The sequence below is a fragment of the Gopherus flavomarginatus genome, chromosome 12 (genome assembly GCF_025201925.1).
Source record: "Gopherus flavomarginatus isolate rGopFla2 chromosome 12, rGopFla2.mat.asm, whole genome shotgun sequence".
Lineage (NCBI taxonomy): Eukaryota > Metazoa > Chordata > Testudines > Testudinidae > Gopherus > Gopherus flavomarginatus.
The window spans coordinates 43,006,580-43,033,523 of NC_066628.1; the positions used below are offsets into that span (position 1 = coordinate 43,006,580).

Sequence of the window (26,944 nt, forward strand, 5' to 3'; positions counted from 1 at the left end):
TGTTAGTTTTCTGCTCAGGCTCTCATTCCACCCCAGCCTGTCTCCTTGTTCTTTCCCCAGCCTCTCTCTCTTCCTACTCCCAGTTTTTCCTCTAACCCCTTTGGGCTGTTACCATTCATGCACTTTGTACCTGGTGAGCGGTCCCTACCATTTTTCTTTCACAAAAACATCCTTTGGCTGCTGTCCTCACAGGTTATTTAATTCCTCCCACACTTTTTCTTTGCTTTTCTCTTTCTTCCTCCGCATTTTGCATGCTCCCGTCTCTCCCTCACCCCCTAGCAATGTGAGTTCCCCTTTTTTCCTTTACCGGATCCAGGGTAACTGAGGGCTTTGCTTAGGCCTGCTGGCTCTGGCTCTGGCTCTGGCTCCCATTAACAGCTGCAGCAGCATCTCTCTGCTGATCTGGTTGCAAAATGCAGCCCTGTGCCTAGGGGCACAAGCAGAGCCAGAAACCCCTGGGGAGGTGGCTGTGTCTCCTGCTGATACCTATTTGCCTTTAGCTCTAAGGAATGGTCTCACCTGACTCCTTCCCCCATATTCGCAATAACGCTCCTCCCTCCCTTTTCACATTCCTTCTCCCCCATCCCGCTCTTCCTTGGTTCTCCTCTCCCCCCTTTTGTTCTCCCCCTCTGCCCTCACATCCCCCTTCTCCCCTCCCCTGGTTCTCTCCCTCTCCTCTCACATTGCTCCTCTCCCCTCCCCTTCCCTTCCCATTTCCCCTTCTCCCTACCCCTGGTTCTCCCCCTCCCCCCTCACATCCCCCCTCCCCCAGTTCTTCCATCCCCTTTCACATCCTCCCCTCCTTTCCTCTGGTTCTCCTCCTCCCCCCTCACATCCCCTGGTTCTCCCCCCTCACACTTCCCCTTCTCCCTACCCCTGGTTCTCCCCCTCCCCCCTCACATCCCCCCTCCCCCAGTTCTTCCATCCCCTTTCACATCCTCCCCTCCTTTCCTCTGGTTCTCCTCCTCCCCCCTCACATCCCCTGGTTCTCCCCCCTCACATTTCCCCTTCTCCCTACCCCTGGTTCTCCCCCTCCACCCTCACATCCCCCCTCCCCTGGTTCTCCCCCTCCGCCCTCCCCTTCCCCGGGTCCTTCCATCCCCTCTCACATCCCCCCTCCCTTCCCCTGGTTCTCCCCTTCCCCGCTCACATTCTCCCGGTTCTCCCCATCCCCTCTCCCTTCCCCTGGTTCTCCCCCTCCCCTCTCAATCCTCTCCCCTGTCACATTCCCTGGTTCTCCCCCTCCCCTCTCATATCCCCCTGGTTCTCCCCCCCTCACATCCCCTGGTTCTCCCCCTCCCCTCTCACATCCCCCCCATCACTTCCCCTGGTTCTCCCCCTCCCCTCTCCCGGTTCTCCCCCTCCCCTCTCACATCCCCCCCCCATCACTTCCCCTGGTTCTCCCACGCCCCTCTCACATTACCCCCCCATCCCCTGGTTCTCCCACGCCCCTCTCACATTACCCCCCCATCCCCCGGTTCTCCCCCTCCCCTCTCACATCCCCCCCATCACTTCCCCTGGTTCTCCCCCTCACTCTCCCGGTTCTCCCCCTCCCCTCTCACACACACCCTGTTCCCCCCCCCCCCCGGTTCCGTGGTCCCTCCCCCGGCTGGCTGATGTCACACGCCGGCTGGAGGCAGCCGGGCGATCATGGCTGCTGCCGGCTGGCGCCTGGCGCGGGGCCGCCGCTAGGTGCCCGGGATGGAGCCCGGCGGGCCGGGGGAACAGGCCGACTGGATGCGGTTCCTGCGGAAGCTCAAGGAGGTCTTCGACGTGTGCGACGAGGACGCGGACGGCTTCATCCGGGTGCAGCATTTCGTCGCCCTGGGGCTGCAGTTCGGCCAAGGGGATGAGGTGAGAGGGGCTGGGGGCGCGGGGAGCTGCCCCCGGGGCTCCGATTCCTCCAGCCCCATCCCCGGCTCCCTGCTCCTGCCTCCCCCGGTTCACCCTGCAGCTCCCCTCCCCGTCCTGCATCCACTCCCTTTGCACCTGCAGGCTCCTCCAGCCCGCCCCCCCGCCTGGGGCGCCAGCATCGCTGCCCGTTTGCAGCCACTTTCCCCTGCTACCGCCGCTTGTCACTAGCGCTTCGCCTCTGAGCAGGGGCTGCCCCCGAGGCGCTCAGTACTGCAGGGCAAGGCTGCTCCGGGCACATCACGTCCGAGGTGGTTGCGTGGAAATGCACTTTCCCCTGCAGCCTAGAGGAGGAAGAGAGACAGTCAGGGAGCGTGGGGCTACTTCTCCGCTCATCTGACTCCAGACCTCACTTGCCAAGGGGGACGGTTATTATGTTTATACAGGGAACCACATTTGCACCAGTTTTCTAAATTCTCTTTCTCTTGTCCGTGGGGAGAGTAACTTCACTGAAGTCAATATTTTGGATTTCTGTCTGTGTCTTTGAACATACCACCCCGCTGCCAGTCAGGTAAACAGGCCAAACCCTGCATTGCCTTCCATGCGAATAAACAGTTGGGGTAAGGCAACTCCGAATTCAGCCCATTTTTTTTGGTCTGAATCAGACTGCAGGGACAAACTCATATTTTCTTTAGTTTATTTCCTGCTGTGCTCTTTTGTCCTGATGCAGATAGCCACCTGACTCCAAGAAACACCTGGGTTTGACCTTGTTTACAAAACTGGGCTTTCTTTCAATGGCAGCATTGACTTTCTAAGCAGAAATACACCTGGGCTAGCAAACCGATGTGATGGTTCAGCTGTTTGGTTGTTTTGTTTTTGTTGTTGTTGTTGTTCTTTTTGGTTATTTTGCCAGGCATGACTGTTCTGGTGAAAGCAAAGGTTTCTCTGGCATGGTAACATTTCCTCCTTAGCTATGTGGACAATCTGAAAATAGGCTCCATAGATTACACAAACAAGACTCTCTTTTGAAGTGAGTGCTTTTATTGCAAGATCTGTTACTCTGCCCTGGGTCTGTCATAATTCCTTATACAAGTAAGTCCTGTTTGGCCTTCTTGGTGTTTAAAGAACACACAGTGTGTTCTGGAATGTCCGAGGAGCCATTTAGCAGCATCGTATTAATCTGCAATGACACTCACGGAAAAGCTGTGTGAGTTAGAATTAGGGACCAAAGTCAGTCTATCGTTGACACAGGCATAAATCTGGAGTCACTCCACTGGCTTCAGTGGAGCTATTACTTTCATGGAACCATTATCCCTGCATTACAGTAGTGTAAGAAAGAACAGAATTTGGCCCAATATTCATTAGAATAATTGCATAAATTTCAGTTGAAACAGTTCCTCCTAAATGTATTTAGTAAGGAGAGAAATCTCAAACAAAATTAACCAGATATGAAATCTGTATTTCATGAGAAGAGTCCCCGCTTCAGAATATGGTACCTCATCTCCGGGTCTCCACATAACAAAATGCTCTGGCACTTGAAAAAAGAAGGCAGCACAACAAAACAAAACTGGTGTCAGGATGAAAAGTTCTGACCTTTTAAAATGCGGTAAAATAAATTAATCTGTGGGGATTGTAAAGAGAGAGAAGTTTATAAAAGGGTTCCAAGGAAGCACTATAGGAAAAAATCATAATGAATTCATAGTTATTGTCAAATCAAGTTACTAATTTTTGGATCAGCACTGGTAATGGAACAAGGGTTGTTAATTAAATTAAAGAAAGAGGATACAGGAGGCTCCATCTCTTGTATCTAGTCATAGACCTGTTGTTGAATATTTCTTTCATGAGAGACTAGAGTTATTATTCAGTAATATTCGGAGAAGAAAGGACTGACAGGAATGAGCTCTATTGATCTCTCTGTTTTTATTTGTCCCTTGAAAAGTTATACATTTCGATATAAACTAAGGACCTAAATTCTTAAATCCATGTTGCAAGAAGCATTGTACTGTGGGTGGGTTTTGTATTACTGTATTTATTTCATTCCTAGATCAATAACCTTTTCTTGCTGGCAGTTAGGAAGGTTGGTGAAATTCTCTGGCCTTTGTTTTGCCGGAGATTAGCCGAGATGATCAGGTTCCTTCTGTCTTTAGAATTTATGGAAATCTATCAGGTTATTAGAAGGGGAGCAGGGAGAATAAACTGGAGATATAAGGTTGAATCAGATGTCTTTAAGATGTCTTTGTTTTCTGTACATGAATGTATTAGAAATATGTAAAGGGGGAGACTGATGAACTAAAGTATTGTATTGGAAAATTATAAACCATGAATGGTGTATTCTGAATTTTGGGAGGGGCCTAGATTACTGAACAGGTGCCAGAAAAATAAATAATATGCAAATAAGAGATTAAATTATAGGCTGCAGCATATGTCTAGCTAAACAGAGTGAATGGTAATGAGAAATGCCCTGTAATCAGCACTGCATTCTTGTTTATTGTAACCAACAATGTTTGAAAAATATACTTACAAAGATGAGACGAATGGAATTTACCTCTATGTCTTTAGTAGCATGCATATTACAATTTGTCTTAATTTCTCTTTGTATATGTAGTCTGATCTGAAGCCTGTTGAAGTCATTGGAAGGGCTCTCATTGACTTCTCTGGGCTTTGGATCAAGCCCTCAGTAGTTGGTATGCTACAGTGTTGCTGGATTTGGATGGACCAAACCAGAACTTCACATCTGAACTCCTTTAATTTTAGTGTTATGTGCATGTGGATTCATGTCCCCTGCTTCTACAGTTTTGGTTCTGGGACAGCTCCTAATCCAGAAGGGTTGGTGCTATTTTCTAGCTTTGGTTGCTGCAGCTAAAATATTACCATTTGTGGCCAAAATCTCGAGACTCGCTTATGTGATTTCAGTGCTGTTGAATCTGCTGCCAGACCTTAACCCCGATTCGGTCTCAACCGCAACCTAAGCCTGATCCTGATCATAATACTGCATTCTCGGATTCATCTCTAATTCTTGCGGGATATCACCAAATAAAATGTGAGGGGGGGGCGCTGAGAGTTTGCAAGAAGGAGAAAAATAAGGAGGGCTGAGTGAGTTGTGGTACGTTTTGAAGTTGTTCCAACTTCACAGGATCCTTACTTTATAGACAGCACCAAGCTTTTTCAGTACCCACGTTAAGTAATCGTGGTTCTTTGACATGATGCTTCAAGAGGATGTATTTCAGATGCAGTGATGCTGTCATGGTCATCAGAGGAGCACATTGAGTGCTCTAAGAATGATGGCCTCGTCCACTCCCAGTCAAGTTATTGATTTCCCAGTGGAGTTCAGCCAGATAGGTGTGCCATGAGTCAGTGCAGGGAACAGCAGCAGGGAAATATGGAGCATGCATGGCAGGAAACAACATGAAGGGTGTGTAGGGTGATCAGTGAGGGGGAGAATTTAGTGGAACCTGTAAGGCATGTGGAGGGAGGAAGAAGTTTGCGGGCAGAGAAATATGGAGAAGGGAGGGAAAGGGAAGGAGGGCAGGGATGTCCAAAATCAGAAAAAGCATTAGGACCCTGACTGAGAAAAGTGGTGATATACAAACTGCCCTGTGCTATTTAGCGATGGCTGAGTCAGGTCTGTTCATTTCACTGACAAAGACAAGATTATTCCTGGCACGGACAGGTTAGCTAGGAGACAGCAAGCTGGACGCTATTCTGTTCCATGCATCATCGATAAACATGTCTGCTCCTTTCTGACTGCAGAATCTTCACTGCTGGCAGTAACATAAGAGGCAGGGAAAGTCCAGCTGGCTTTCAGAGCCCAGGAGCAGATTTTGCAGAATGGGCAGTTTGAAAAATCATCTCTGGACTTGTCAGCTGAGCCAATTTGATATGCAAACCACTAGGAGAGATTTGCTGTGGAACTGCAGACAGAGGCAATGATCCTAGTGCAGATATACTGTAAATACCTTAGCGTGGGGGGATAATGACTTTGCCATTCTGTTTAAAAAAGTGTCATTCAAAATGAACTTTGTTTACTATATATCACTGGTGACCTCAGGAGACGGAAAGAATCAGTTCCCCAAAACAGTACAGCCATCCCAAACTCGCTTCCATAGGGGGCTAATAACGATTGCGCAGGAAAATCTGCTATGTGTCAGATTAAATTAAACCTAAGAAACACTGCCAGAGAGCTGCCTTGTCCTCTTTAACATATTCTAACACATGATAATTCATTGATGAAATGTACTTCTGGTTTTCGTTCTACATTTTCTGGGCCCAATCCAGTCCCATTAAAATCAATGGGAATCTTTCCATTGGCTTTAACAGAGGATTAATGATTTTAGCCTTTCAGTTCAGTGTATCTTATACCTCACATGTGAAGGACCAGATTTTGCACTGTTGCATCCCCACTATCTATAACACTCTCAGCACAAATAGTCATGAGGTTGCAGTAGTGTAATGAGAGTGAAATTTGGCTTGGTTAATTCAGTCCTGCCCTACTTAATCTAACAGTCCTCCTCCTTGGCTTCATATATTTGTAGCCAGGGCCAAGCAAAATTTTGATATTACAAATTTTTGTGGAAAAAAATTGGAGTTATTTGCCGAAGTTTGTGAGAATTTAACATAGTATGAAGTTTTTACCCTTTCTGTGGTTGGTAGTTTGGTTGGTTTGTTGTCAACATGATGAAGTTTATCATTCAAAAGAGATCTGGAACTTTCTGAAAATTTGCTCCAAGGCAAAATTTTGAAGCAAAACAGCAGGTTTTTGCCTGGAATAAGCAGTCCTCTTGTTCATGTGCACAGTCAAAATAACAGAGGTGAAACTTGAAAATTTTTAGCTTTTATATGATTAAACGTTGGGGTTTTTTTGTGGCTCCTGTCACTGACGATGAAATTGTTTTTCTGTTGCCCTATTTAAAACTCTCTATTGCAGCAACTTTTACTCCATTCCTTCTTTGCTATATACCCTAAATGAAATCTTGGCTTCACTGAAGTCTTTGGAGATATTGCCTTGATTTCATACACTGTCTTAAATTAGGCTCTGAGCGCTATAGAGGCAGGGTCTGTCGTTTTATTACTGGACCCTGATCTAGCAATGAATTCCATGCGAGTGGACCTCTGCTCCCAGGCAGGGCTCAGTACAGGATTGGGGCCTTCTTGTAGTTCACTGAAGTCAATTTAATTACTTTCATACTCACGGTTAAGCATGTGCATAAGTGTTCGCGTGATCAGGGGTTTTGTTTTTAGCACCTGGTGTGATGAGGCCCATAGGGGCTGCAGCTGTAATACAGATATTAATACATACAGGATGGAGCAATTCATATTAAACGTCAAGGGCCAAATAATACTAATTATCTTAAATTTACATGGTGCTTTTAGCCCAAAGGCTCCCCAAGTACTTTACAACATATGGTCCAAACGCTGCAGGAAGTGAGAGCAGGAAGATTACATATAGTTGTTGCTTTTAAGGAAGTATTGTCAACTGAAAACCATATGTTGCAAACAGACACATTCATTGTCTACGAGACCAAGAACAGTGGAGAGTGGCAGACTTTTCAAAAGCACTGATGAGAATTCAGTGCCCAGTTGTGCCTTTTGAAAATGTCCCCCTTAGATTATTACAAATAAAAGACGTTTAAAGTTCCAATTTGCTTGTCACTTTTCCACTACTGAGCTTGCCTTTTCCTTTAGTTATGGATGCTGGAAGTCTGTGACATCAGTTTCACTTTTGTTTATAGTCAGTGCCACTTTCTTTTTTCTCCTTGATAACGCGCTTGAAGTTTCAAATGCTGCAAGGCAATATTTGTTGGTTTAAAAACAACCGTTTTCATTGGATTGCTTTTTATTATGGAAACATTTCTACTGAGCTTTGGTTTAATACAAGCTTGGTTTTGCAACACATACATGATGGCCCGACTTGAAGTAACACTGTCTCTTTTACACCTGAGAGCTACAATGCAGAATAGTTTAAAAGAGAAACAATGTAACCCTTTTACTAGTGAATTCTTATTATTTATGCTCCAATAGCATGTGGAGGCCCCAGTCACACATATAATGATAGTCCATGCCCCAAAGATCTAAGTAAAGGGGAAAGCCGTGGTGAAATGACTTGACCAAGGTCAGGCAGCAGGTCAGTGGCAGAACTGAGGTCTCTAGAATATTGGTGCAGCGCCCTGTCTATCCAGTAGACAACACTGGCTCTGTTCTTGGCGACTGCATGCAAAACCCACCCTGCAGATATCTGTTATTGAAACTTCCATGTTGCTGAGCAGTTTATGTATGCCCACTCACCAGGGATTGTGAAGAAAGATGTGGAATACGCACTGCATTTTAAATACCATGGCTGGATCATGTGTAGTCACAAGTTGGGGAAACACTTGTAGCACTGAAAAAGCCAGGAGTTGATTGCCATCTGATTTCTTGTTACTTAGAAAATAGTTGCACTTGCAGCTGATGTGTCCAGAGGGCTTGCAAATTACATGTTAAATGTGTTCAGGTTTCTGGCAAAGGGTTATGTGAACGTGTGTATTTTACAAGTCTGTTGTCAGTTAATGTTTCATAATGCTAGATTCTATTTAAACTGTACGTTCAGATTTCAGCAACAAGTGAAATACGATAAACATGTTGACTATTTATTTTCAGAGAAGTAATCACTTTTTGGAGCATTTTAAAAAAAAAAGCACAGGTGTTCATGCTTAGATAGCAGTATGCATAATATTAAGATCAACAAATACTTGCCAGGATAGAAATGGTATTGCACTTAAGAGGGAACTTCAGCAGTGGATAAAAACCTATAGGGTGTTATCAATTATACTGTTGTTAATTGATAGTAACTAGTCGTCTGGCGCCCGCCACACTGAAAGGCTGGGGACCACTGCCCTAGAGACTTCTCTCAGCTATGCTAGTGACAATCTAAAATTAAACCACTGAGGTATATGAAATTCCTCCTAATTTACACTAGTGTAACTGAAAGCAGAATCCAGCCATGTCTTTCAATATTATAAGGCTACAGCATACATTAAACTAAGCACCTCCCAATATGGAAAATAAGACTTGTAACATTGAGCCTTCAAAGGAAAAGTATTAGAGCATGACCATAGGGTGGTATTATTCTGATAATAGAAGCAGAAAAGAATTACCACGTTCCTCGTGCACTGCTTTTTCAGAGAAATACTTCTTGAAAGAACAAATAAATGGTCACCCAGCCATGCTGAGGACAGAAGGGCAGTTCCCATGCAACAGCGTTCTCTTGTAAATACCTAGGCTGGTGCACATTTTGATGCACTAAAGTAATTTGTTAATGACCAGTTATTTAATATCATTTTGACTGGGTAGGGAAAAATTTCTACTCTGAAAATGGAACGCTGGGATGCTTATGGGATTTTGGATTAGTCAAGGTACAGTTGCTATAGCTTTCCTAATTCAATGCAAGCCAGTACTGCAGTGTGCTTTAAACAAACCTACTGGTACATCCTACAATCAAGCATGTATTTCCAACCAGGTAACATAAAGTAGGCTTAGTCCTTATTGTTAATCATATGTTTGCTACAGCACTGTAATGAGGAGAACTGCTGTAAGGTTTGCTGTGCACTTACAAGTCTAATTTGTTATGTAATATGAATGAATTTCAGAGATACAAGCACTGAGGGTGGGTTACACACACACACTTAAGAATTAGCTACTGCTGTGTTCTGAAATACATGCCAGTGATCACAACGAGTAGGCTTTTGTTAAAAACCAGGGAAAAGACACATTTTTAATAGTCATTCTTGAATTTTTTATTTAAATAACTCTGCTTTAGAGCTACCTTGAGAGATTATCTTTGATGTACACCTCTACTCCGATATAACACTGTCCTCGGGAGCCAAAAAATCTTACTGTTTTATGGGTGAAACCGCATTATATTGAACTTGCTTTGATCCACCAGAGTGCGCAGCCCCACGCCCCCGGAGCGCTGCTTTACTATGTTATATCCGAACTCGTGTTATATCGTGTCGCGTTATATCCGGGTAGAAGTGTAGCTATAGTGGCATTGTGTTGTCATATGATCAAATGCAAAATCTACTTGAGAAAAACCTCAACATGTAGATCCTGCAAATACAATCCAATGCTGCTTCCATTTTATATATTGTTGGAGGTACAGCTTGAAATTAGGGAAGTTAATTACCCAGCTGCTTGGCAAGACTGGCTATTTTCTATGTAGATTTTCTCTCTCTCTCCATGCTAGATTCAGTCTATGCTGTTAAAATGTAAAACTAGTAAGCAATTAAAAAAATTAATCATGTTTAAATTCATTGCACTGTTAAACAATAATAGAATACCATTTATTTAAATATTTTTGGATGTTTTCTACATTTTCAAATATATTGATTTCAATTACAACACAGAATACGAAGTGTACAGTGCTCACTTTATATTTATTTTTACTTCAAGTATTTGCACAGTAAAAAAGAAAAGAAATAGTATTTTTCAATTCACCTAATACAAATACTGTAGTGCAATCTCTTTATCATGAATGTTGAACTTACAAATGTAGATTTATGTATAAAAATTGCATTAAAAATAAAACAATGTAAAATTTTAGCGCCTGCAAATCCACTCAGTCCTACTTCTTGTTTAGCCATTCGCTCAGACAGATAAGTTTGCTAGGAGATAATGCTGCCTGCTTCTTGTTTACAACCTCACCTGAAAGTGAAAACAGGTGTGTTCTCATGGCACTGTTGTAGCCGGCGTCGCAAGATATTTATATGCCAGATGCACTAAAGATTCATATGTCCCTTCATGCTTCAACCACCATTCCATGAGGCATGCATACATGCTGATGACGGGTTCTGCTTGATAACAATCCAAAGCAGTGCAGACTGACGCATGTTCATTTTAATTATTTGAGTCAGAGGCCACCAGCAGAAGGCCGATTTTCTTTTTTTGGTGGTTTGGGTTCTGTAGTTTCTGCATCAGAGTGTGCTCTTTTAAGACTTTTGAAAGCATGCTCACCTTGTCCCTCTCAGATTTTGGAAGCCACTGCAGATTCTTAAACCTTGGGTCGAGTGCTGTAGCTATCTTTAGAAATCTCGCGTTGGTACCTTCTTTGCATTTTTGTCAGATCTGTAGTGAAAGTGTTCTTAAAATGAATATGTGCTGGGTCATCATCTGAGACTGCCAGGGCCGGCTTTAGCAAGTGCGGGGCCCAATTCGAACAGTTCTGATGGGGCCCCGGTAGGGATGACTAAAAAAAACCCAAAAACTCGTAAAAAAACGTGGGGCTTGTACTCTCTAGGCAGGGCTCCTAGTTTTCGGCAGTGGGTCCTTCACTCACTCTGGATCTTCAGCGGCACTGAAGGACCTACCGCTGAAGTGCTGCCGAAGACCCGGAGCGAGTGAAGGACCCGCTGCCAAAGTGCTGCCGAAGACCCAGAGCAGTGCTGGGTGAGTAAAAATTAAAAAGGAGCCTTTCATCAGGGAAGGGATTCTCGATCACTTGCCCCTCCACTGGGTGCGGGGCCCTCTTGGGCGCGGGGCCCAATTTGGGGGAATTGGTGGAATTGGCCTAAAGCCGGCCCTGGAGACTGCCATATCATGAAATATATGGCAGAATGCAAGTAAAACAGAGCAGGGGATGTACGATTCTCCCCCACAGAGTTCAGTTATAAATTTAATTAACACATTTTTTTTTAACGAGCATCATCAGCATGGAAGCCTGTCCTGTGGAATGGTGGTTAAAGCATGAAGGGGCATACAAATGTTTAGCATATCTGGCACGTAAATACCTTGCAATGCCAGCTACAAAAGTACCAGACAAATGCATGTTGTCACTTTCTGGTGACATTGTAAATAAGAAGAGGGCAGCATTATCTCCTGTAAATGTAAACAAACTTGTTTGTCTTAGCAATTGGCTGAACAAGAAGTAGGACTGAGTGGACTTGTAGCCTCTGAAGTTTTACATTTGTTTTATTTTTGAGTGCAGTTATGTAACAAAAAAACTGCATGGAGAATTTCCAGTTGGATGCTAGAAGAAGCAAATATGGTCTCAAGGCTCCATTGTCATCTGCAGTTTAGCACAACCCATTGATAACCTGCAGAAAGCCTTTCAGGCTAACAAAGCGGACACACATTTAACTCCCTTACAATGTTCATTGAAGTAAAATGTTTTCATTATTCCTTGTGCAATCAACAATGCCATGTTTCCCATTAATGGCATCTGATTCCAAAGCCAAACATTAATGAGCACGTTAGAAACTTGGATTTTTACTTTGTAAGGTAGGCTAGCTTCATAAGACTATTTTAACTTTGTTCATCTATACAGGAACTACAAATGAAATCACAGTAGTGTTTAAACTGCAGTGCATTTTGAGAGACGTATGTTCTCAGGCCTCGATACCTGCAGATGTTGCTAATAAATACCCATTTGTGTGTGGCAACATAGCTAACTCAGACCAGGGTGTGAGTAAGTAGATAATAGGAAGTGGCAGACACAATTGCTGGTCATATAGAATTTGGATTTATAAGAGCAGCGTGACTATAAAAGAAAAGTACTGTATAATACATCTCAATTACTTGCCATTCAAAACGTAATTAAAGGGCCTCACTTGAAGGGAAAGAGAGCGTTTCCCTGTGATTATAAATGAGTGCGATTAAAAACAAAAATATCAAGAGTCCTTCCTACCTCCTGATTTTTAGTTTAGTTCTGCAGCACTCTCTGCCTCCTAATGAGTGACAGCAATTAAATACACAGACAAAATACTTATCCAAAATACCTGTGAGACAGCATGATCTAATGGATAGGGCACTGGGCTGGGAATCAAGATATCATATTTTAGTATTAGCTACATGATTATGCTTCCTAACCACCATACTAATTTATCTTGAATATTCCTTTTGCTTTAGCCGTACAACTTTGGATGGTGTTTTGGACTCAATATGACAGTACGATTAAATGCATGCTGCTCTGTATGCATACTGTAGTCCTAATAGGGTGCCATGTTAATCATCTATAATTACTATTCTATTGCTGCCTTTTTGGTGTCTAAGACATGGTTCTATTTCCTTAGTTATGTATGTCTGTTCCAGCTACATATCTCAGCCCATCACCACACGTTCATTTGTTCCTTGCTTTTGGCTTCTTTGCCATAAAAGAACTGGTGGGTTTTGGAAAAACTTATCAAAAATTCTGAAAATTTCTGTTTATTTATGCACCAAGCCACAAATAGCTTATTTATTTTTAGGATTTATATTCACCAATAATATTCTTCATAATTTCCCAGCCCTGGAAACCCACCACTATTTGTCTTCTGTTGCTGTGACACCTACTGCTGCATATTTTCTCCACTCCCTCTGGGTTGTTCTGAGTATCAGCAATCACTGGGTTGTTGTGGATTTTATTTTTTGCAATGAGGAAGTGGAAATACACAAATCATTTTCTTTCCAGTTTCTGCTGCAGCTCCATGTATCACAGTGAAATGACCCTTCCTGACACAATCCAGACAGCCTTTGGAACATACGATTTTCTTTCCTACTCCACTTCTGTTCTGATTTAAAAAAATAAAAAGCGTACACAAACAGCTTTCTTAATGTTTGCGTGTTATTAATAGATTTCAGGATCTCTGTAACAAAATATTGTTGTTTTCATTGTTTACATATCAAGTGACTAAATGCTCACTCGAAGAATATATTTTACCTAATTAAACCATATGACAGCCAGTAGTTCATGGTAGCTAATCTCTGCAACAGCTATGAGTTTAGAGCAATTTCAGTCAGAAAATCTGATGACAAGATGATGGACAAAATAGCCTCTACTTATTGTCTGACACATATACACTTGTGGGTTTTAGGGAGAAGAGGAGTGATCCCATTTCAGTGCATCTCCCTGCACTTTCGGCCTAATTTGACAGATACTTGGGTCACTTCCAGCCCCTCCTGTGTGTCAGTGGGAGTTGTGCCAGAGTAAGCACTGGAGGATTCGCCCAATATTATCATCATTTCCTTGGTTGTAGCTTGCCATAGGTCTGGGTCGTGGTTGCCTTATGGTTCCCTTCATTTCACAGTACTTTGGTGTAAGTTCAGACTGTGGTCTTGAGCTCATGAGTTTCTGGCTGGGTGCAGCATTTGCTGTGGCCTGTCTTGAGTGTGAGACTGTGCTCTGAAGAACTAATCACAGGTTCATTCCATCACTTTGCACTAAGCAGGAATGTCAGGGGAGCTGAGGGAGTGTGTCTGGGCCAGCGCACTGGGAGAGGCTGATAAAAACTAAGGTGCTGAGAACTTTCTGCAAGGAAAGAGTATTTATTTGCTCCTGCTTTTAATCTTTTCAACACTAGTAAAAGATTTCATTGTACCTGCATAACGTTGTATGGACAGCACCTTGCACAGTGGCGCTACCACTGTAGAAACAGTAATAGCTGTTGGGGTGCTTTCAGAAGGAATTCTCACTGATGCCTTAAATCAACCTTTTGAGTGAGCAGATCTGAAAGCCCCCTTTTAAAAAAATGCAGAAATACACTGAGAAGAGCAGTTATGTTTTTCTTCACTGAGAAAGACCCAAGAGTTCTTAAGGAAGTAGATGTCAGGCAAATGGTGAGTAACTATATTCCTATTCCTGTGAACTCCATGAGCTGGTATATAACTGGTCACCTGCAGGTAGGGCTGATTGGTTAGTAGCTTTTCCTCATAGTTTTTCTCTCCTGTCATTTTCTGGTTTGGAGTTTTATATTCTCAAACTTCAGAAGTGGTTAAGAATGGCCCAGGTGTGTATTAAAGCCGCTCCCAGCCATGCTTGCTGTTAAACTGAGCATAGCTGGTGCTGATTTTATCTGGGGAAAAAATGGGGGGTCTTACTGGCAAAATGGTCTTCCTTCTCTTACTTTTCATCATCTTTCTCTTCCATCTCAGAATTTTCAGCTCAGATGATAAAGGGAGAGTATCTCTGAACAATTAGAGCCTGCACATACGGACAAATCCTGTTATTTGTGAGTGGGGTTTCCTGGAGAAACGCACATGGAGGAACACGTGGTAAAAGATTGGTGAGACTGAGAGCTAGAGCTGAGTGTGCAGCATTCAGAGAGTAACCAGGTATCCAGCGCTTCCCAGTCTGATTTTAGGGAAGAGTCCCAGGACCAGATCCTTGGCTCAGCTAAGGCCACTTTGCACTGTCAGAGAAGTGCCAAGTGACCTTAAAGCTACCCTGGTCTGTTTAAAGCTGGCATGGCTGCCATGGATCTCAAGCAGGAGTGGAAAAGATCTTAGCCTTTTGGCGGCTGGGTGACCAGTGAGTAGAGGAAAAGCCCCAGATCTTCAGGATGGCAATCTTGCTGGAAAACACAACAATCAGTTTGAAAGCAAAGAATCAGATAGCGAGTCAGGAGGCATCTGGAAGGAGCTGGATACATTGTGAGGATTGGCAGCTTGATCTTTATTAATTCGAACTAATAAATCCTTTTAATCCACTCAGTTTTGCTCTTCTCATTGGATAATTACTAGTGCTGAAAATTTCCTTGGAGGAAAATTGCACTCTGAAAAGATGATGCCTTTTCACTTCCAACTTAGGTCTCTATGGCCCGTTCAAAGCTCTTGTGTCCAGTTTGCTAGATTTACTGGAAAGGAGATGTTTCATTGGCTCCCAGCCAGATGGTCTAACATGCCTAGTTTAGAAAATGAAACTGGTTTGCATGGGTTGTTGCCAGCAGCCATCATATTAAAAAAAAATCTAAACTTGCTTTCTGTCTACTCCTGGCAACTATGTGTGAGGCAGATATGGTGTCTGTCATAAATTCTGCATGTCAAAGGGCTGAAATATGAAAACCACCTCTTGGGGCCAAAGAGGTGGATGTGGCCAGGAAAACCATTCATGAATGACAAATTGATATTAAATTCTCTCATAGGAAGTACCAACTTTAGAAAGGAAACAATACTCCTCCTCACCTGAAAAAAACCATGGGTGATAAAATAACTGAGCTTTGCCCTCAGTGAAGTCAATGGCAGTTTTGTCAATCTAAACGAATCATGTTCTGATCCATAAAGCCAATGCCCTCCCCCAAATCCCTCTATTGTGATGCCTTTAAGAAATCAGCTAATTGGTGATGGCTGGGCTAGGTGGGAAATGAGCTTTATGAGCTTCTTGAAATGAGCTTTATGCAGGCATGATAAGTGATTTAAGTTCTCCCTGATTTTAGGCAGTCACACAGATAATCTTAGTGGAAAGTAGAATCTTGGTGAAGAATCTTCAGTCCAAAGTATTGGGCACAAATATGTTTTCCTTCCTTCAAAACCAGATTCAGGTGACTTCTCTTTCTTCCGACATATTTTTGTCATTGAACAAACATAGTAATTATAACCATTGCAATGGTATCCTGTTGGTCACAGGTCTATTTCAGTCGCTCTCTGGTCCTCTGAGGCTGTACCAGAACACCTGCAGATCGTGTTCTGCAGAGACGTCGTGTTTAACACTGATGGCTCATGCTGAGTGCAGAGGAATCCTGTTCTGTGGCCTCACTCGAAGTACCAAGGAACAGCTGGTACTGCTTAGTGATCTTCCATGTCAGCAGTTCCTTTGAGGCAGTTAAATTGATTTTCTGCACATTGGCACATGTGAATCTAGATTGCATCACGCATTTCATTGCCTAAGGGTGTACAGTACTACCAGGAGCAGAGGACGGAGGAACCAAACAGTAATAGCATATAGAGTATCAGAAATGATGACAGCCTCAGGGGAATCAGTTTGGACAGACTGTACCAGTGCAGATCACCAGCTCTGTTTTATGATCTCAAACAGTTTGTTCGCCCTATATGGGGTGCCCCATGTTGCTAGATATTATTCAAAGGGCTACCTGTGCACATTATTTGGGTCTCACAGTATGCTTGCCCATCACTATATGTTGGTGTTTAGTGATCCACTTCTCTTCCTCCCCCTCCCATGTAGACACTATGATATTCCACTCCATTGATCCAGAGTCTGGAAGACAGCTGGAAAAGCCTCCTTCCAGCCATCACATTTGCTTTCAGCACACAGCCAATGTTCCCTACAAACAGAATAACACATGAGTCTATTAAACATGTGATGGCAAATATAAAAGATGGAGATGAGAATTAAATTGGCCATTTTGTGTAAATGGTGACATGAAATATGAATCCCTTCCTGTGGAGAAATGCCAATAGCCCCTCTGCTGTGTACTCTGGTTACCCAGCACTCAACCCACACAGAGATCAAGCCAGAAAGCCCACTATACCCAGAAATTAACAATACACAAAGAGAAACAAAGAAAAGAAGGACACTGAATTGTTATATAGTCGTCTTCTCTTTCAGTCTCAGGAGATCAGTTGGCTGGAGCCCACAATAAACATACTGAGTTCGACTTATTCCTTCGAATTATGCAACACCACCAGTCTAACTGAGTATAAGTGACTGGTAGAGCTGAGCGCAGAAGTTGGCCCATTGATCTCTGAGCCCCTCTTAGGAGGTACTGCCATTTTCTTTTCCAGCCCAGTTTAGTTCGTCCCTACTCAGAGGGTCTGCAATCCCTTGCTGGTATTTCTTTGGGCTAACTGTATCTCAGTGTGTTGTGATAGGTGGCTAAAGTTGATTGAAACTGTCACGGTCAGTTCTTTCTACCACCTAGCTACAGTAATTGTACAGCAAATTAGCTCCTTTCAAGAGGTAAATGTGTAGCTTTGGAGGAGTCAAAGTAGATATAAACACGAATGATTTACACAACATTTCAGGTGGAAGCCCGGCTTGACAGAGTGGACTTGGTAGAATAATGTGACTATAAATTACCTCTGGGATTATTACAGCAGGCTGCTGCTTTTCACCCCTCTTTATTAATGCCACTGGCTTTTTAGCAATATATGTTGTTCAGTGGCACATCTCTTAATTCAGAGCTTACCATTGTTTGCATTTTTTTAGAAGATGCCGCTCTGTTTTCTAGCCTCATTACCCTGGATTCCCATGGTGTCGAGGGGGAGGAGAAGGATTTTAGACTGGCCTCTCACCATAGGGCATTTTCTATAGTGTCTGGTTTTGGATGCCAAGGGGATCGGTTTCACATTCTGCCTTACTTCTGTGGTACTTACGAAGTCATTCGGCCTAATTTGCCTCTTGTTTACCCTGAGGCAACTCTATTCATTGGTGTGAGGTGAAAACCAGGCCCATCATCCATGCTATGGTAGATCCAGTCCACCTGATCTTCGACCTCTCTAGCTCATGGAAGCAATTCCATGGGTGGCTTCCCCGGAGGCTATTCCTGGTCCTGAAGCATAAATCTCCTCAGCCAGGAGGATGCAGGCTACCCAGTTAATCATTCCAGGAAGCTCCAAATGCAGAGGCAGAGACACAGCAGCTCTGGGGCAAAACCAGCTCTAGATTTTGAGAAACCCTATGTGAGATATTTGGGGCCCCAGTGAGAACTCTGTCAATCGTGTAGCGCATTTTGTGGGTAGGGCAGGGAAACTTGTCAGTTGTTGTTAGTGGTTTGAGCAGTAAGAATGCTAGCAGCTAGTAGGAGTTGGGGGCAGGGGTGCTGGGCCCTCAAGTTCATCTCAAAAGTTGAGGGGGTGGCAACTGACCAAGCACATGTTCTAGGCGGACTTCGGTCTTGAGAATGAGGTAAGGGAAGAGTCAGAGTGCCCTGCAGGCCATAACTAATGGGCAGTAAATGTCCTGTATAATATTCCCATTCCTCTGCTGGCACTGACGCCCGGCAAAGAGCAGAATAGAGCAGAGAATCAGAAATCAGGTCTTAGAGATTGATTTTAAGAGAGGCTGAGCACTTGCAACTCCTGCTGATTTCAGTGGGAGAGAGAAGTGTTCAGCATGTCTGAAAATTAGGCCTTAAAATAGTGTGTGCCTCAGTTTTCCCATCTGTCAAATGGGGATGATAATAATCCATTTACCTGTTTCCAAGAGGTATTATGAAGTGCAGAGTGTTTGAGAAGCATAATCCAGTCCTCAGCAAGCAGGTGTTTGGAGCAATGGGAGGTATTACTATAATTACAGAAACCCCCTTAAACTTCCAATTCTTTATTTACTCTCTCACTCTTGCTATAGATAGAAACTTTTGCCTTTTATGTGCAGCCTTTTGCTCATTGTGCCTGATTCAGTTCAGCTGCAGCAGCACTGTAATCGATAACATCCATTATGTGTTGTCACCAACACTGATCTGCGGCTTCACTGACTGAATCAGGCAGATGGAGCAGGCTAAGAGTAAAGGGAAGGAAAATCTCTCTGCAGACAAATATTTTGATAGTCAACAGTAAAAACAAAGGAAGTACGGGGAGATACGTATACCAAGAACAATCACTTTAGCATAGGTACAGTATTTTTTTAAAACAACATTGCCAGAATGCAGGGTCTGCCCTTTAAAGAGAAGCTGCCACGCTGGAATGGAAATTAATTTAAGATCAAAATATGAGTTCAATATCCCCAGTAAGCAGATTCTGTTGGCAGTTCAGCACAGGAATGAGTTTTAACTAACCTTTTAAAAATCCATTCTTCCTCATGGTGTCAAGTATCAGAGGGGTAGCCGTGTTAGTCTGGATCTGTAAAAGCAGCAAAGAATCCTGTGGCACCTTATAGACTAACAGACGTTTTGGAGCATGAGCTTTCGTGGGTGAATACCCATGCATCTGAGGAAGTGGGTATTCACCCACGAAAGCTCATGCTCCAAAACGTCTGTTAGTCTATAAGGTGCCACAGGATTCTTTGCTGCTTTTACATTCTTCCCCATGGATTTCATGGGGTTCTTAATACCAGTGATGCAGTTGCAAACCAGGGAATGCTGAGGGATTTCAAGAGGGGGAAAATGCATACAAAGATAAATTTAAACTGAATTCCCTCCAGACCCGGTTAGTGCTTTTGGCGCATTTCTGGCTTAGTTCAGTTTTCACTGTAGCGTTGGTTTTGCAACTGACCTTTTAAATCCCAGTGTCTTGATATGAATTGCCAGGACCGGCAATTCATTACTAAATTTGTAGTTTACCTGCAAATAACGTTTTGTCTAGTCTGGAATTTTTCTTTTCCCCAGGCTATAGGAGCACTTAATATCCACAAAGATTAGGTCCTAAACCTGCAATGGGATCTGTGTAGGGTGGACACTATGCCTGAGCGTAGTCATAGAATCATAGACTTTAAGGTCTGAAGGGACCATTATGATCATCTAGTCTGACCTCCTGCACAATGCAGGCCACAGAATCTTACCCACCCACTCCTGTATCATACCTGTGTCTGAGCCATTGAAGTCCTCAAATCATGGTTTAAAGACTTCAAGGTGCAGAGAACCTTCCAGCAAGTGACACGTGCCCAGGGCGGCAGAGGAAGGCGAAAAACCCCCAGGGCTTCTGCCAATCTGCCCTGGAGGAAAATTCCTTCCTGACCCCAAATATGGCGATCAGCTAAACCCTGAGCATGTGGGCAAGACACACCAGCCAGATATCCAGGAAAGAATTCTATGTAGTAACTCAGATCCCACCCCATCTAACATCCCATCACAAGCCATTGGGCATATTTTCCGCTAGTAGTCCCGTTGATGTCCGTGGAATTTCATTCAGCAAGGGACCACTCCACAAGGACCTAGTTAGACATCCAGTGCCTTAGGTGGGAAGGATGCTCTCATTATTAAAATATAAGAATGGGAGTCGACAGGTTTTATTCCTGGTTCTGCCATAGACTTTCTTCTGAAATGTGAATCCGTAATGTGTGCATTGATGTGGGTTTTTTTTTAAGCGTTTAGGGTTTATGCTTACCAGTTTTCCTTTTCAACCATGAAGGATAAAAACTTCTTTTTAAAATAAAAACTGAGGTTCTCACGTAATCACAGGACTCGGGGAGCTGGGCTTCAAGAAACACACCAAATATTATTTAACAGGCGAACCTCACAGACGTGAGCAGGCTCCCAACAAAATTACCACAGCTGCATCCTGCGTGACGTTCTGTTTGTCAATAGCATTTATCTACTTCAAAGAGGTGATTGTGAAGAAAAATTAATGAATATTTGTAAAGCTTGTATAATCCTCTGATAGTAACTGCTATAGAGGAGCAAATTATGTTGCTATTATAATTTTGAAATATTCATGTGATGGTAGTGCTCAAAGGCCCCGATCAGGATCAAGGCACCATGTGCTGAGTGTTGTACAAACACAGATAAAGAGACAGTGCCCACAGGCACATGTAACTTAACCTTATAGCAGCCCTGTGAGTAGGAACATAAATACTCTGATCCTCATTTCACTGGTATAACTGAGGCAGAGGTTTCGATGGCTTGGTCAAGTCCACAGGGGGAATCATTGACAAGAGGTAACATTTAAAATGTGCCTGATTTTTAAAAGTATTTAAACACCTACAGATTAAAGTAGTTGCCTAGTGGGATTTTCAGAAGTGGCTCTGTATCTCTCTGCATCTTTGGCTACCTAAATACCTTAACAAATTTGACCCTTAATGATATGAAAGTCTTTGGGCTTGTCTAGACAAACAGGACATAAACCGACAGCATCCTAGCCCGCCACATGGTAGCCATCCACGTGGACCCTGCTGCCATGCACTAATGCGTGTTGACCTACTTCCGTTTCAAAGTGGAGTAGATCAAAACCCACCAGGGAACTTTTAGTGCAGGCTCCAGACGGACAGTGTGTGGCAGGCTGGGACGCTGTAGATTTCCATCCCAGCTGGCCATGTACCAACAGGTTGTTTAGACGAGCCCTAACTCTGCTTTTTAAAAGTGACTTGGGCACTTACAAACTTAAGTCAGTGGAACTTAGGCTCCTGTGGGCCCAAGTAACTTTTTAAAAGGGGACTTAGGCTCCCAAGTAATTTAAGTGCTTTTGAAGATGTTACCCCTGGCCTAGATTTGAGCCTAGGAGTTTCTAGTTCCTTGGCCACTGGACTGTACCTCTCTGAACTGTTCAAACACAGCTATTTTCCCCCTGGTGGTTGAGGCTGGTTGTGCTTTCTGCTATTAATGAAAGAGCTATAGCTCCCTTTAGGTGAGTTTTCAGTGATATTTATTGCCTAGCATATCAGAGACTTTATAACAAGCTGCTGTGATTCCCAGGAAGGTTTGTGAAATCGCTGTTAAATGGGCCACTATGCATCAGACAACATAAACAAGTTCAGTGCTGCTTCTTGGAAGTGGTAAGAAAAAAGGCTTATCATGATGCCTATCCGTGTGTGAATGGCTGTTTGAAAGAGACCCCCTGCACAACTCCTAAATGTTCAGATCTATTCAACTAATATTTTTTTAAAACTCACCAGTCTTTTAGTGCTGGACTAATAGATTTAGGTCACAGCCTGTCAATTAACGTGACTCAGCTATGTGAATAAATGAGCACACTTGATTGTGGTTTGAATTTACACTTCCAAGCGGCTTAAGAGGTAATGAATATTCACGGTCTGCCGCATGCTAGGAGATCTGAAATGGAGGCTTAGCTTCTCGCAGACCTGGATCTGTCTTTGCACACATTGTTACAGCAGTGCCGTCTCAGGATGCTGGAGGATGGCATTGGTAATAATCTTTTTTTTTTTTTGAAATGTCACTAGTGGGAATGCAAAAGAGTGTAACTGCAGCCTTTGAAAGCCAGGTAGGGTTGCCAGGCATCTGGTTTTCGACTGCAATGCCTGCTCAGAAAGGGACCCTGGGAGCTCTGATCGGCAGTGCAGTGGGGGCTTGGCACTAAGGCAGGCTCCCTGCCTCCCCTAGCTCTATGCTGCTCCCAGAAGCAACCACCAGGGTCCCTGCAGCCCCTAGACACATGAGCAGCCATGGAGGCTCCGCGTGCTGCCACCGCCCCGCGGGCCGACTCTGCAGCTCCCATTGGCTGGGAACCACGACAAATGGGAGCTGTGGGGGTGGTGCCTGTGAGCACAAAGGCAGCGCATGGAGCCTCTCTGGCCACCCATGTGTCTAGGGGTTGCAGGGTCCTGGCGGCCGCTTCCTGGGACTGCAGTAAGTGCAGCTGAGACCCTGCACGCCGAACCCTCTCCCAACCCCTGTCCCCTGCCCCAACTCTGAGTCCCCTCCTGCACCCAAACTCCCTCCCGGAGCCCGCACCTTCCCCAACACCCTGCTCCAGCCCCTTCCTGCACCCAAAACCCCTTAACCCTGGCCCAACTCCAGAGTCCTCACCCCCCGCGCCCCAATGCCCTGCCCCAGTCCAGTGAAAGGGAGTGAGGGTGAGGGACAGCGAGCGAGGGAGGAAGGGGGGATGGAGTGAGAAGGGGTGGGGCCTCAGGGAAGGGGTGGGGCAGGGGCAGGGCAGGAGTGTTTGATTTTGTGTGATTAGAAAGTTGGCAACCCTAAAGCGAGGTTACATCCTGCTGAATTAATGCTGTAGGACAAATTCTCCTCTCAGCACCACTCTATTTGACTTTAAATGGCGTTGCATGGGTGTAACACAGAGGAATTTGATCCTATATTTTGCAGACGTTTAGGGGTGAAATTCAGTCCCTGGGCAGAGGCAACACAGGAGCAATCTACTGCTTAACAGGGCAGCTGCTTCTCAGCTCTTTCTGAAAACCAGACCTCAATGAGGTGTCTCAGGCTGGGTGCCCAAGATGACTCACGGCTTTTGAAAATCTGGTGTGGTATAAACACTGTTCATCATCCTTTGGGGCGATCAGGATCGTAAGCTCGTTGGGTGGGGAATATTTTTTTGTTCTGTTTGTTCAGCATCTTGCACAGTGAGGTTCTCCTTCGTGACTGGGGCCTGTAAGCATTACCACAAAACAAACAATAAATCTAATTAATATCTTGCTTCTGGACACATCCCAGTGTCTCTCCTTTCACCCCTCTACACCTCATGCTTCTGTTTCCCTTTCTTCCTAAGCAAACTCAGATAATTAATTTACTATAAAATTCATATCTGAACAAATCTTCCTGCTCATGAAATCATATTGACTGAGTGATGCTAGCATATGGCAAGGGACTGCTATGTATATTTTGCACTTTCCATCAAAGCTTAGTCTTTGGGTTTTTTTTAAGAAGACATTACCTTAAAAGGCCAATTCTGGCTCCCTGTGTGGTGGTTTTCAGATCTGGAAATCTGTGCTCTCACTAGAACCCACTGATGGAATATTTATAGGCTAAATTCATCCCGCATAGCAATGGGCACAACTCAGCTGGCTTCAGATGATCAAATATGTTTCACTTTGAACGAGCCGTGTAAACATGGGGTGAAGTCCAATGAGAGTTTTGCCATTAATTTCAACCGGGCCTGGATTTCAGTCATGCTCTTTACTGGCATACGGATACCTGAACTTAGAAAAGCTGACAATGGATTTGTTGGAGGGGGGCTTGTTTTGTGTTTTTGTTTTTTGCTTGAAGCAAAGGGACTCCTTCCCAGAACTCCTTGGCCAATCATCTTGAACGATCTGACATCAAGGTTGCTGGACAAGAGAAAGGGACTTGGCTCCATTAGGGAACTCTTAAATGAGAAGGAAAAAAGCCTAGAACACCCAGGCAAAGTTCTCCTTGATGAGCTGCTTTCGGGCCTGAGTTCCAGCTGATGATAAAGTCAGAGGTGACCGGGATAAACCAGAATGTATCTGGGTGAGCTGTAAAGGTATCGAGTTGCAGTGACAGGCCCAATACGTGACCCTCAGAAAGCTGCTGCTGATCCACATTTCCTAGTCTGGAAAAAAAAATAAGTACATGATTTGTTATCAAAGCTGAACAGATGATTAATGCACAGACAGATGTTTCAGACTTTTCACCAATATATCCGTGCTGTAATCCCAGAAACCCTGATGCCAGACAGCAGTTTATGGAGCCCTGTTTCTTTGTGCTGAAATCAGTTATAAAAAAAATTTGTGGCAAGATAGTTTCTAAAGGGGGAGGGGGAACAGCTCATTTACAACAGCCCATTTCACCGAAATCAAATGCTGCATGCAAAACTGTACCTGCTTCATACAAGTATCACCAGCCATTGATGGATAATTTGGACCATGGTCAGAATGTGTCCAGCTGAAAAAGGCAATGAATGGGGAAAATGTTCCACAAAACACTTGAGCACATGCTTAAATCCCATTGAAGTCAGTGGGACCAAGGCACATGCTTAAAGGTAAACATGTAAGTTCTTTGCTAAATAGGGATGGCCTTAAATGTTTACAGCTAAACATGCTCTTAAGTGTTTTGCTGAGCTGGAGTCTTAACCCTCATGGAAAAGACCTATATGATTAAATAGCATCCTGTATGGTTTTAATAGGATTCTATAGAAAATACTTTAAAACCCTACAGAATTTAATAGAAAATTGCAACTTTTCACTATTTTAATCACCATACAGGATTCCACAGTAGGAATAGACTTCTTTATTAAATTCTATAAGCTGATGCATTAAAAAAACTTACCATTTCTGTTCAGTGCCATAGTACTTTTCCGTAAGGGAGGTTAATTTATTACTTGATTCAATTTTATGATCTGTAAGAACAAAGCAATAGAAGGAGGTTATGAAATCATCTTCATTAAAGAGGTTCAGGACTAGACTAGATGCTGTCTGTCAGGGATGGTGTAGAGATTATATCAGTCTTCTCGTGATGTAGCAGAGGAGACTAAATAACCCAGAAATAGTTGTTTCTAGGGGTGATTCTAAGAATAAGCCAGGCTAGGAAATAGAGTAAGGAGAACCAGAAACTGCTGTCGCTGGGAACATGGGATTTGTTGCTGCAAAGTGCTGATCGCTCTAGTCCTGAGCCAGCAAGCCACTTAACAGTAAGCGCATGAGTAGCTCCACCGCCTTCAACGGGACTTCTCATCGCCCTGATGTCAGAAACTCATCCCCGTTCAGCAGATCACTTAAGCACATGCTTAACTTTGAGCAGATGCTTGCGTGCTTTGCTGGATTAGGGCCAGACTGCTCAGCACCTTGGAGGACTGAGCCTTTAAAGCACAGAACAACGTTGGGAAGCTGCAGATCCCACTGTTCTCAAATAAAGTGGACCATATATTTCCCAGCAGGGTTTCAGTCAACACTGCAAGATCAGATACATCCAACATTCAAACAGAGTGTTCAGATGACATATCTGCTCTTGGCACAAATGTTACCTGTTCTTTGGCAATGACTTTTGATGCAACAGCTGATCTTATTGCCAAAGGGCCACCTTTTGTCACTCTGATCCCAAACCTTAAACTGTTCCTATTGGCAAAGGGCTTTCAAGTATATGCGTAAAATAAATGGAAGTGCAGAGTGAAGAGAAGAAAGTTGTCTTCGTTGGATTACTTTGAAAGGCTAAATTGCCTTTTTACTTTTAATAAATAAGGGCCTTTTAAAATCTGAGAGCTCTGGGCTGCACACACTGCAAAACAAAAGATGTAAAAAAACGAAACAACCTTTGATGCAAGTCCCTCCATTTACATACTGGAATTAAATCTGATCTATTAAAATAACACTCTCATAGAAAAGATGTTTGTCTGTCCCTAATATCGTACTTTGAGTACACACAGCATCTAAGATAACTTTCAGATATACTTTCTGATTTCTTAATATCTATGTTCTTATAAGTCAATGAGCAATCTGTGCAATCAAAATAACCATGCAAATGATTTACCCTGAGAATGGTATGCAATTGTCTGATGACTGTTGTTCACCTAAATCCACAAATAGGATGAACTTTGTTTCTCTAGCAGCATTTTAACTACCGGTATAATGACACAGTTTACTCAGTCATTTTGCAGGGGTGGCTGGAGCAGACTTAGTGAGTTTGGAGAAATAAACTCAGAGTCTTAGATCACCCCTGTACTTTTCAAATGTTCCTGCTAGGCAAATGTTTGACTCTGCAATAGCAGAAGTCCTACGGAGGTATGTGTGCGCCTTATTGTTGCAATTCTTGTGAATGTAAATTCCGACTCTTGTTTTAATGAGTGAAATCCTTGCCCCACTGAAGTCATTTGCAAAACTCCCATTACTTCAATGGAGCCAGAAGGTCACCCAATGAGAATAATGGATAACCATGTAATATACTGTACAGGGCTAAATTGAGCTCTGATGTAAATGGGCATCACTTCATTAAAGCCAGCTGAATTGGACCCATTGACATTCAAGTAGAATTTGTAGAATCACAGAAATGTAGTGCTGGAAAGGACCTTTGGAAGTCAAGTCCAGCCCCCTCAGCAGAGGCAGAACAAGATA

At 43.6% G+C, this 26,944-nt stretch overlaps 1 protein-coding gene across 1 annotated transcript in view; it reads left to right on the forward strand.

The window, feature by feature from the left end:
- Positions 1-1,651: 1,651 nt before the first annotated feature.
- RAB11FIP4 (RAB11 family interacting protein 4) overlaps positions 1,652-26,944 on the forward strand; it is a 215,125-nt gene continuing 189,832 nt past the window's right edge. The window contains exon 1 of the mRNA XM_050920715.1: positions 1,652-1,854. Coding sequence (XP_050776672.1) covers positions 1,702-1,854 — 153 coding nt within the window. The 5' untranslated portion in view covers positions 1,652-1,701. The remainder of the gene's footprint in view (positions 1,855-26,944) is intronic.